General features: G+C 36.2%; 1 protein-coding gene across 6 annotated transcripts in view; it reads left to right on the top strand.

Moving 5' to 3' along the window:
* The window catches only part of LOC110442046 (harmonin-like), a 63,795-nt gene extending 53,813 nt beyond the window's left edge, over positions 1 to 9,982 (top strand). For 3 of the 6 annotated variants that reach the window (XM_021485451.1, XM_021485449.1, XM_021485450.1), the window contains 4 exons: positions 5,677 to 5,760; positions 6,590 to 6,639; positions 7,686 to 7,705; positions 9,749 to 9,982. In XM_021485451.1, the coding sequence (XP_021341126.1) occupies positions 5,677 to 5,760; positions 6,590 to 6,639; positions 7,686 to 7,705; positions 9,749 to 9,873 (279 nt within the window). In that variant the 3' untranslated portion in view covers positions 9,874 to 9,982. Of the gene's footprint in view, positions 1 to 919; positions 1,244 to 5,676; positions 5,761 to 6,589; positions 6,640 to 7,685; positions 7,706 to 9,748 lie in introns of those variants that run through there. The other 3 variants (XM_021485453.1, XM_021485452.1, XM_021485454.1) reach the window with 2 other exon arrangements.
* The last annotated feature ends 3,149 nt before the right edge of the window (positions 9,983 to 13,131 follow it).

Genomic DNA, 13,131 nt, shown 5'->3' with positions numbered 1-13,131 from the left:
CATCTGTCTGTCCATCTGTTTGACTGTGTGCCTTTCTATCAATTGGGCATATCTTGCATGTTCTGTGTCTCTTGATAATGGAGTAATGTCATGCTAAAATAAGTTCCTGTTCCCCGATATCTATAGAGTTTAATGGCCTTTTGTTCGTAACTTGTCTAGGGCATTTTTCATATACTTTGTCAGCTACAATTGTCAGATGTTGTTTCTTATTGTGTATTAAAGATGGCATAGTACATATCACATACTAATATTTGGTCCAGTGTTCCCAACTAATTCAGAGTTATGGCCCTTTGTTCACCATTCATCACCTTGTCTGGGGTATATCTTATATACTCTAGCTGTCACATACAATTACCAAACTTCAAGAGTACTAAAAAGTGACAAATACTGAAACTGGGTCTCATGCACCATATATACAGAGTTATGGCCCTTTGTTAACCTTGTCTGGGACATATCTTACATATTCTATCACATGCTATTACCAATCTTCGAGATAACTACAAAGTGACATATATTGAAATTGGGTCTTGTGTCCCATTATATACAGAGTTAGAGCCCTTTATTTCTGTTTTTTTGCCGAATAAATTAGTAAGAGATGTAGAAAAGGGAAAAAACTGATTAATTAATATTTTTATTTGAAAAATTGAAAAAATAATGTTACTTTTTTAAAAAAAACAAGTTGATAAGAATTCAATAATAGATGTAGAATATAGTTGTATTTATGTTGATTGTGGTAAAGATTTAAAAATTGGGTCTGTATTTATGTTGATTGTGGTAAAGATTTAAAAATTGGGTCAATATGTTTCAAAAACAACAGCAAACAAAAATTCACCATGCAGAAACACTGTTTGGAACATCTATCACAAACTTAATCATTAAGACATGAAAACATTAAGAGAATATTGTATGACTTGACAAGGTGTATGAGAGTTATCGAAGGAAGAGAAATGCACTGGAACGCAAATTAATGGAAGAAATTCGTCAACATAAGAGGAATGCCAGGAAAGACGAGCGCAAGCTCAGGTTGCAGCGACGACAACAGGACAAGGCTGAGATGAAGCGCGAAAGCGAGATCTGCGCGGCGGTATATTTTGTCACATCAACTTTTAATATAATGTCACTTTAGTAGTAATTAGGCATACCCTGACATACATGTTTATTTTCATGGCAAAATTTTGCTCTAGTTTTTGTTAGCACTTTAAAAGCTTCTTTTCTCGTCAAGTCTTATTTTATACACCCTTTTAACAAAGGTTTGGGGGGTTTGGGGGGGTGGGGGGGTGTTAGGTATATAGATATCATCCTTTTCATCCGTCTATCTGTGATCCTTGTGAGTGCAACTCCTTCTAAACCATGGGTTAGATATTTTTGTAACTTTACACAGTGAAAGTACATCATATGTAGATGTGCTTGAAGAAACGAAATTGCAATTCAAGGAATTTACGATTGGACTACTTTTCCTGGAGTTATGGCCCTTTAAACTTTCTGCTCCAGAAACCTTGTAAGCACAACTCACCTGAACAGTTTGTTGGAATTTTTTGTAACTTGGCACAGTTAAAGAACATCATAATACTGTAAATCTGAACGAAGAAAGAAATTTGTGATTGAACCATTTTTCCTGGAGTTAAGGCCCTTGAAAATTTTATTTTTGCTCCAGAACCGTTGCAAGCACAAGCAGGGGGGACTATCTTTGTGAGCTCGATCACAGTTTCTCTTGTTGTTTTTGTTCCTAGCTGTATCTATAGTACTGTACTGTAGAAATTTTGTATTTTACATTTATTATCAAAAATACATGTTATTATTTTGTATTAGAGTCTGTAATCTATCATACTTTTGCTTCATTTTATTTTCACCTTAATTTATCTTTCATCCATGAAAGAAAGTGCAAATATTTAACCTGGTGCAAAAAAACCTACTACATATAGTCAATATTTACTATAAGTATATACCAGGACAAAGTCAATTGATGGCAAAATACACTATACATAATATAAAGCAGGTTGCTTTACTGTAAACAAAAGAAATGAAAAAATATTTATTCAAACTCATAACACAACAGTAAAGCACCTTTCTTCATCAGTTCCTGTTAAATTGTAAAAAGTGTAGAAAATATATGGTCCACACATACCTGCTAACCCCTGACTCTTCGAATGGGCGTCATGACTCTGTGTGAATCGATAAAGCTTGACAAAATTTTCGCATTCCACATTTTGATGGAAAAACTGTTGTGAATATGTGTTGTACAGTTATGTTTGTAGTTTGTAGAGATTCTGTATGTTTGAATATTTATTGTATTTTAAAGAATTCTTTATCATAATTTTTATGTGTCATGAATTAGAAAATTAAATATGGAGAGTATCATACACTGTGTGTGAAGTCAGATATTTTCTTGGGGGCCAAACATTTTGTGGTTTCCCAACAAAACACCATTTCGTGGAATATGAATTTATGGACAAATGGAGTATGGAGATTTGCTTTATATCAGAATTATAATTACATCATGGACCTATGAATTCGTGGATGGAGACTTCCCAGGATATCAAAAAAAACCATGAAAATTAAATATTTCACAGTATGTATCAGTACAATACTGTGTTTAAAGTTTAATTTTGATTGTGTTTGTTGCGTAATTCTGTTTTATATTTGTTAATTAAAGCATGTTAGTTGCAATAACTTAATTCTCATCATTATGCGAAACAACAATACGTTTTATTGTGTACAATATATATTGCAAGAAAACTGGTTATAATTTTCGTTATCATAGCATATTTCAATACTCGTTAATACTTTCTAACCTTACATGTATTGAAGTTTATATGTTTGTATTACCGTATTTATCCGTCAATAAGCCCATGCTTGGTAATAAGCCCACCAATATATATTGTTGTTTGGAGAAATGCCAATTATTTTTTTATTTTTTTCCCTGTAATATTAAGCACATCCCCCTAATTTCAATAAGTGATTATGTGTTTGGGCCCCATGTGCATTTTGCAGAACAAATACGGTAATACACTGTACTATGCATGTGAAATGTCAAAAAGAAAATGTACCGTATTGTTTCTATTAATCACCTGTGTTCCAATTTATCACCCACATTTACTTTACTGTAACTGTGAAACTTGTCAAGTTTTCCTTGAATTTCTGAAATTTGGGAAATCACACTGGCAATTACTCGAAGTTATGCGGTATGTTGTATTTTGCCTGCGCTTTCACCATTTTAATGCTTACACTCCTCACCCAGACAACGTTAAAAAAATGGAGACCGTTATACGAGGCGGACTTGACCTCGGAACAGCAAGTATGTTCACTCGCTCACTGGATACCTCTAGATCTGCTGTAGCAATCTAGAGGACTTATATTAAGGATCCCTGTCCCACTGTTCTTTAATTTTTTTCCGTATATACAGTAACCTCCCCTTAACTTACATACGTTTTGATATAACTGTAGCACAGATGGGCCAGGACACATCTGTTGTCCAGGTTGCTCAATCATTTTCAGCAATTTGCTATAACAATTCTGAAGTTTAGGGTTTGAATCCCAGTCTGGCCTGACAAAATATTTTTCACTTAGAACATGTTTGTTTATTGTACAGTGTTTTGTTTATGTTATCTACATTATGTTTCCATAAAAAATCCCGCAAGCCGCAAGTTATAATTTTCTTTTCAAAAAAGAGATATTAAAATTAAACAAAGTTACTGTCATACGATGTCCTATAAAAAAATGTATCCCCATTAAAATAGCTATCCAGATCAGTATTTTGTGGGGGATCCTGGATAGGTATTTTACCGAAGATGAACATTATATATTAAATCGGCGAAATCATTTTCTGGTGCATAGTAACAGTTTTTGGCAGTGGAATGGGGATCCTGAACTGCATGTTATAAACAGTCTATGGCGGCGCTTACAAACTTGATTTATACTTACGGTGTTATATTGGGTATCCAAACCGAGAGACTTCATTTTTGATTGATAATTTGCAGCTTTCAGTTGAATCAGATAAAATGGACATTTGTTTATCAGTATATATTATGTATATATATCCGGTGCAAAAATAAGGTAACTTAAAGTAACAAATGCTGGCATATTAGTTTGCAGTATACATGTACAACATTTCCTTTGTATCGGAAAATTGAAAAATATATAACTTATCTGTTGTGCTTACATACAGGCTGATATATTATTGTATATAAAAGTGTGACAAAAAAAACTACTCTACATGCAGATGTGACTGACTCAGCTGTTGTTTTTACAGGTATAACTGACTTACCTGTTGTTTTTACAGGTGTGACTGACTTACCTGTTGTACATACAGGTGTGACTGACTTACCTGTTGTATATACAGGGGTGACTGACTTACCTGTTGTACATACAATACTTTAATTATACATGTGTTATTATTGTATCTTATACAGGTGTGACTGACTTACCTGTAATATATACAGGTGTGACTGGCTTACCTGTAGTACATACAGGTGTGTCTGACTTACCTGTAGTATATACAGGTGTGACTGACTAATCTGTAGTATATACAGGTGTGACTGACTTCCCTGTAGTATATACAGGTGTGACTGACTTAGCTGTAGTACATCCAGGTTTGACTGACTTACCTGTTGTACATACAGGGGTGACTGACTTACCTGTTGTACATACAATACTCTCAGCTGTTGTTTTTACAGGTATAACTGACTTACCTGTTGTTTTTACAGGTGTGGCTGACTTACCTGTTGTACATACAGGTGCGACTGACTTACCTGTTGTACATACAGGTGCGACTGACTTACCTGTTGTACATACAGGGGTGACTGACTTACCTGTAATATATACAGGTGTGACTGACTTACCTGTAATATATACAGGCGTGACTGACTTACCTGTAGTATATACAGGTGTGACTGACTTAGCTGTAGTACATCCAGGTTTGACTGACTTACCTGTTGTACATACAGGTGGGACTGACTTACCTGTTGTACATACAGGGGTGACTGACTTACCTGTAATATATACAGGCGTGACTGACTTACCTGTTGTACATACAGGTGGGACTGACTTACCTGTAGTATATACAGGAGTGACTGACTTACCTGTTGTATATACAGGTATGACTGACTTACCTGTTGTATATACAGGAGTGACTGACTTACCTGTTTTACATACAGGTGTGACTGACTTACCTGTAATATATACATGTGTGACTGACTTACCTGTTGTACATACAATACTCTCAGCTGTTGTTTTTACAGGTATAACTGACTTACCTGTTGTTTTTACAGGTGTGACTGACTTACCTGTTGTACATACAATACTTTTATTATACATGTGTTATTATTGTATCTTATACAGGTGTGACTGACTTACCTGTAGCATATACAGGTGTGACTGACTTACCTGTAATACATACAGGTGTGACTGACTTAACTGTTGTACATACAGGTGTGACTGACTTACCTGTAATACATACAGGTGTGACTGACTTACCTGTAATATATACAGGCGTGACTGACTTACCTGTTGTACATACAGGGGTGACTGACTTACCTGTTGTATATACAGGGGTGACTGACTTACCTGTTGTATATACAGGTGCGACTGACTTCCCTGTTGTACATACAGGTGTGACTGACTTACCTGTTGTACATACAATACTTTAATTATACATGTGTTATTATTGTATCTTTACAGTCTGATATATTGCGAGGAAGAGGGGGACCCCTGAGGAAGGCAGACCTTGGTCTTGTTGGCCCCACATCTGGCTTTACCAAACAGGTACATATACTGTTAAAATGCATGCTACAATAAATGCACTGTGGTATATAAAGCATATAGACGAGAAATGTTGGACAACAACCCAAGCAAACTTTAGTTACTTTGAGGAGATCATCAAACAGCAAGATGGAATTGCCTGGCCATCTTAAAGTTTGTGAAACAAAACTGAAGAAAGCAGCAGTTAATTAAGATTGTATATTGATATCGTTAAAAATCCTACTCCTTGAGAATAGGTAAAAGGATTTCAACCTGATTTTGTCTGGAGTATACATGGGCCAAGGGGATATAATGTGATATAAAGAGAGGGTGTTGTCTCATTGGCATCCTCGATACTCCAGGGCTCATATTCATGAAACTGTCCTCATACTCAAGCATGGATTTTGTGCTGAATTTCTTGTTTCCATTATAAATTAATAGAAAAAAAATCTTGTTTTGTCAATGATCTGGAAAAAAAATGAAGAAACTTAAAGCCGAATACTGTTTTTAATGTTTATATTTGACTTTTTGATTGTTTGACATGATTTAAGTGAGTTACAAGAAAGATGATTTGAGCACGGAATCCATGCTTGAGCATCACTCAACGGTTTCATGAATAAGGGCCCTGTGAGGGAGGGATTCATTCACTTTTGCTCTCTTCACTTCCATAATGAGAGTGAGTTTATCAGTACAATGAACAGTAGTAAGCAATATAAAAGCATAGTAATCAAACGTGAAGGGCAAAATCAACATTGGGTGAAAAAAGGATTTTACTTGCATAAAGGTGAAAAAAATTCTAGGTGAAAGTTTCCCGGTATACAGTAGTGACCTTGACCTACCTTTTTGGTTACAGAAGGAGGAGCCTCCCTTATCCCCTACAAACAGTTCAGGGGATGACGAGTCGTAAGTATTCAAATGCATCATGACATTCACCCTTTCACCCCTATGTAACTTTAATGAACCCTACCATGCATTGATCTGGATGAGTCCATTATGGTCTTCAGTGGTGAAAGGGTTAAGGCGAACAATATTGGCCTGCTGAAACTGATAACACAGGATAGGTCAAACAATTCTATCTCTGAAAACATGCAATTATTTAATATTGTTATGGGTAATTGATAAAGAATTGCTGTGATTTTCATGAATTACATTTTGACTCTGATAAAGATTTTATATGGCCGCCATTGGAATTCGATAAATCTTGTCTGACATACTTTCTACCTTAAAGTAGCCCACAATGCTCATGAATGTATATGCTTGACAAAATTTGTGTATATTTAATGAGGCTGTGCAATCTTATTGGCTAATGGATTCTGGATGCCTTTTAAAGGAATTATCAGATTTTCATTGAAATTTCCTGAGGTAGACGTAGTGTAGTATTTGTCTCAATAAAAGGTTGTACTTGCATCTCAGTTGTGACCTTAAGGATCCCTGTCCCACTGTGGTCTTTCGTATACACAGTGACCTCCCCTTGATTTCGCTTTAGCCATTTCATCCCTATGTAAATTTAGTAGATCTAGAGTATCCCATGCTTTGATATGGATGAATCCATTATGGTCTACAGTGGTGAAAGGGTTAGATTTAACTGTAAAACAGTTTGTCTGTGACACTTCCGTTGACCAGTCGGTTAGAGTGACAGTGTAACAATTTGAAGTCCAGAGTTCGAATCCTGGTGTAGCCAAACTGTTTTGATTTAAACCCAGAACACTATTTTTGATTTTTGTTTTAATTATCTATTTATAAAAGTCCTGCAAGGTGTACTTTTCTCTTCAAAAATGATTTATCAAAGTTATACAATGTAGTCATTTCGAAAAAAATAAGTTTCGAATGCATAGTTTCATTTTTTGGCAATGATACAGGGATCCTTAAATTATATGCATAAAGTCCCTGTGGAATTTATTGTAAATGTGTGTCTTGGATAACTCTTATATTAACCTCTCTGTGACCAGGACAAGCTCTGAGTTTCCATGTAAGTATAGAGGTTGGTGCTGTCAAACTTTCTTCTGATGTCTTGTTTTTTCTCCATCACATCAATTTAGCTGTGAGGTGAAGCAATGAAAGTGATTTACGCTATAAAGACAGCGGACTATTTAAAATCACTATGAACATTTTTTATTTGTTTTTTTACTTCAACTTTTTAATAATTTAATGTGTGTGTGTTTTTACTTTTCTTTTTATAATTTTTTGATACCACTGATTTTTAGTTGGAATTGGTTTCTATTTGCTTTCAGAGAAATCATAAGCAGTCTAAGTCACAAAATTTGAATTTAATGGCTTTCAATGTCTTTCAAATTTGTTGAAACTTGGGATTAGCATTGTCTAGTATCTTACATAATGGCAAAGGCTAACTTCAATATTGAACAAATTCTATAGACATTGTATAATAAAATAGCATAGTGTGTGCTAATTGTAGACATTGTATAATAAAATAGCATAGTGTGTGCTAATTGATCCTTTAGTTTTTGTATATATTACCTTTAGTTATCAAATATGACCAGATTCTGATTAAACTTGGTAAATTTTAAACTAAAATGTAAAGCATTTATGGACAGTATAATATGCTCTGTTCAGTTTTCATTTCGTTACCTGTTGTATTTTAATATTTTGATGTATTTTGTTACAACATTGCATCAGAAGGAGTCTATTCCGTATTTATCCGGTAATAAGCCCATCCCCTACTTTCAGTTGATCTGTAATAAGCTTATCCCCTACTTTCAGTTGATCTGTAATAAGCCTATCCCCTCCTTTCAGTTGATCTGTAATAAGCTTATCCCCTGCTTTCAGTTGATCTGTAATAAGCCCACCCCCTACTTTCAGTTGATCCGTAATAAGCCTATCCCCTACTTTCAGATGATCTGTAATAAGCTTATCCCCTAGTTTCAGTTGATCTGTAATAAGCTTATCCCCTAGTTTCAGTTGATCTGTAATAAGCTTATCCCCTAGTTTCAGTTGATCTGTAATAAGCTTATCCCCTTCTTTCAGTTGATCTGTAATAAGCTTATCCACTACTTTCAGTTGATCTGTAATAGGCCCATCCCCTACTTTCAGTTGATCTGTAATAAGCCTATCCCCTACTTGGCCCCCTGGGTTTATTGCAGGATAAATACAATGTCTCCCTTTTTTATACAGTGAGTCTAACTGATGCTGCATGGCACATGAGGGGTGTGTTTGTTCCACACCGATAGTCTTTTTGGTATTAATTTGGTATTATCTGATATTTCAATATTTCTGAAGCCTTTCAATGTATGCATTTTCTTGTACCATTCAAATATATGTCACCAATGTAGATATAAATCTACTTTTATTCATAAATGATACCATTTGTATGGTCAGTGTAAGGTGGCTTGGTCATGAATTAAGCTAGAGATCATAGTGCATTTTACACTCATTGCAAAGTCGTTCATATTTAACAGGCTTGCCAAAATGGCAAAATGGCTGTGGTACAGTGGGTCAGTGTCTGTCCTTCCACGTTAATTGTTTTCTGTCATCAACAAAAAGGCCCAGGGTCATAATATTTAGCTTGTAGCATGCTTGAGTGAAGGAGTTTCAAGTTTGTTCAAATGAATGACCTTGACCCCCTTTCAAGTTCACTTGGGTTAAACACCTTTAGACAACTATATACTGTTACCTTTGTCTCAATGTTAGTTTGCTTGCTATAAATATGGTTTGATGTTTTAGACATTGACCCAAGTAGAAGGTCAGAGTTGTGATTTTTTTCCCCAACATTGAATAACAGATGAGTGATACAGACCCAAAGTTCAAAAAATCTTTTACAAGTAGATAATTCCTTTAAGGGTTACTACCATATTTGACTGGAAATAAGCCCCCTCCCCTAGGGAAAAAAGATTGACCTAAATCGGGGAGGGGGCTTAATTAACTGCAGGCACCCATCCTGTTCCCAGGACATTTGCCAAAGTGAGGAGGGGGCTTATTTGTGAGTGGGGTCTTATTTGCCGTCAAATACGGTATATGTGCTATTGATATGTAGTACATTTCTTGTCTTTCATTTCAGCACCTATTTCTGACATTGACGATTACATCGTGGAGAAGGCGAACGGAAATGTGGACGTCCCCGGAGTTACAGACGTAGACAGTTTCAGTCTTAGCGAGAAACTGCCTTACACCTTCATACACTAGTTCCTGAAGGGTGACTAATAGACCCATCAAGTTTCGGAGGAATGAACAATATCTATATTTCTGTATTGATGTATTAATATCTGAAAATAAATATTTATATGTAATATAACTGAGGATGAATGTTTTAATGGGAAATGAAGACTATGTCGAAGGTACATTAACTGTTAAAGGATCCCAAGACCACTGCTTAATCCTTCCACCCCTATGTAACTTTAGTAGACTCTACCATGTATTGATATCGATGAGTCCATTATGATTTACAGTGGTGAAAGGGTTAAAACAGTAACTAAGCAAAAGAAACCAATTTTGCTGACATGACTGGCTATAGCTTAGATAAAATAATTTCTGAAAAGAAAACCAAGCCTTTTAGGACTTTTATGAAAATAACAGAGAAGAATCAAACAAAACAATAATCAACATAGTGTTCTAATTAAAAAAATAAAATAAATTTAAGACCCAGACTTTAGGTTGTTAAACTCATTCACCTCTAAAGACACATTTGGACTCTTCCAATTCAAAGGTTGGAATAGTTCATTATAAAAATGTCAGGGGTAAATGAGTTAACTAAAGCTCTGAATAGCTGAGCAACCTGGTCAACAGTTCTTGCCCAACTGTGCTGCAGTTATATCTAAAATATAATTAAGGGGAGATTACTGTTTATATGAAAACCTACAGTGCAGTGGGACAGGGATCCTTAAATGAAACCTTGATATAATGCCATTTACTTGCAACCTCATTTTACTGCCTATATATTTCAAGGCTTCTTTAACTCATTCACCCCCTACATATCTAAACTGGACTTGCCCAGTCTTTGATTTGGTAAGGTTCAAGTGTGACTTTAGGGATGAATGGGTTAAACAATTGCTCTATAGGTCTCTCTCAATATATTGTCAAACCTCTATATAATGCCAAAATTATTTTGGCGTATGATGGCAGTATATCAAGGTTTTACTGTATATAAACTTTGCTATATATAAACAGGTTATTATGCAAGATGCATCAATGTACAAAGTATGAAATAATTATGTATTTTAGGAATCATGGGTTTTTAGCTCACCTGGTCCAAAGGACCATGGTGAGCTTATGCCATACCGCAGCGTCCGTCGTCCGTTGTCCGTCCGTCAACTTTTCCTTTAAAACGCTACTTGTCCTGAACAGCCGAGTAGATTTTGACTTAATTTGGTCTGGAGAATCCTTAGGCCAAGGGGAATCAATTTTGTATAAATGGTGGGTTTGGCGCCCCTTGGGGCAGAGGGGCGGGGCCCAATGGGGGAAATGGGGACAACCTTCAAAATCCTTCTCCTACCCTAGGGATTAAGGAATTTTATCCTAATTAAGTCTGGAGCATCCTTGGGCCAAGAGGACTGACTCAGTTTTGTATAAACCGTGGGTTTGGCCCCCTAAGGGCCTGAGGGGCGGGGCCCAATAGGGGAACATAGCAAATTATTCTTTAGAATCCTTCTACTTCTGTAGGAAAGACAGGATTTGGTCCATATTTGGTGTTGAGCATCCTTGGGTTAAGGGAAACCAATTTTGTATAAATGGTGGGTCTGGCCCACTTGGGGGCTGAGGGGCGGGGCCCAATATGGGAAATATAGCAAATTCTTAAAAATCCTTCTTCTTCTGTAGGAATGACAGGATTTGGTCCATATCTGGTGTGAAGCATCCTTGGGTAAAGGGGAACCAATTTTGTTTAAACCGTGGGTGTGGCCCCCCCCCGGGACCTGAGGGGCTGGGCCCTATAGGGGAAATAGAGGTAAAACCTTTAAAATCCCTCTTCTACCATAGGGATTAAGGGATTTTATCCTAATTTAGTCTGGAGCATCCTTGGGCCAAGGGGATTCAATTTTGTATAAGCAGTGGGTGTGGTTCCCTGGGGGCAGAAGGGCGGGGTCCAATAGAAGAAATAGAGGTAAAACCTTTAAAATCCTTCTTCAACCATCGTGATTAAGGGATTTTATCCTTATTTAGTCTGGAGCATCCTTTGGCCAAGGGGACTCAATTTTGTATAAACGGTGGGTATGAACCCCCTAGGGGCATAGGGGTGGGGCTCTGTTTGAAATTTGTTATATCTCAAGTACTGGATGGATCTTCCTGAAATTTCATATGTACTTACAGCACCTACCATGGAGTGCTATATCTTTACTTCATACCAATTATTTTAAACATATTCATGTGAGCGATACAGGCCCTCTGGGCCTCTTGTTTAACTTATAATTTATATTTAAAATTAAAAATGCCCGCCTTATCGACAGTCCACACAAATTTGAACAGCGTATTGTCGCATGCTGATTGGCAAACAAAGTAGTACTTTAAAATTTTAACAAACACTTTAATTTTATTCCACAATTCAGTATCAATACAATTGCGTATGATATGTCTATAGGGTGATTTAAGTTTATCAATAGAAATCTGAGCTGAAAGTTAGATTTTAGATTGTTCCGGTTTTTCCCGGGAACAAATTTCGCGCATTGATAAATACAGTGAACACTGTGAATCCGACCTTGACCTCCACGAGGGAGTTATTTTTGGAAGTTAATTCGAAAGTTTCTCTTTGCTCATTTTGTGAAGAATCCAGTCGTGAATTTATTTGTTGATTGTATGGGAATCTGACTACAGTCGGTAGATTCTACAACAGCCTCGTTATTTGACATGTCGTGATCAGAAACTGAAGAAACCGTGGCTGCGAGACGAGTGAAACTGATATCGTTTGAAGTGAGTGATCTTGCGACGGAGCACAGGGGTTTGTTACAAATGTCTGAAATGTTTATGTGTGCTGCGACTCATATCAGTAGGTCTGTAACATATGTGTCAGTAGGTCTATAGAATATGTGTATTTCAGACATTTGTAACGAACCCCTGTTGATCAGTACAGTGTAACAGACGATATTTCTGATTATTGCATGAGTGTTAAAATTGTTTCCATTGCCAGCTATTGGTGATTTCAACCGATGTGCATTTTGTACGATATTGCAGACATTGGTCTTGTTTTTGTTGTAATAAAAGTATTTTTTATTTACTTTTTTCTTTTGCACATAAATTTACAACAATGCCCAGTGATATTTCAGCAGCCGTCATGTTTATTTACATTGAATATTGTAGTTGCGGTCAGTGTTGTATTAATACGCTAAGAATTGTGTCTCGTGCTGCATGGTAATTAAAGTCCCATCAACGACACAGCTTTCAAAGAGGCTATATAGTGACAATGCCATGCAAATGTTAATATAGTTATTTTACCTTTAAAACTTGAATTAAAAA

This window comes from Mizuhopecten yessoensis, unplaced genomic scaffold (assembly GCF_002113885.1).
Source record: "Mizuhopecten yessoensis strain PY_sf001 unplaced genomic scaffold, ASM211388v2 scaffold716195, whole genome shotgun sequence".
In the NCBI taxonomy this organism is placed as follows: Eukaryota; Metazoa; Mollusca; class Bivalvia; order Pectinida; family Pectinidae; genus Mizuhopecten; species Mizuhopecten yessoensis.
The sequence above is the reverse complement of the archived record's forward strand: the minus strand, read 5'-3'. Positions and strand labels throughout refer to the sequence as shown.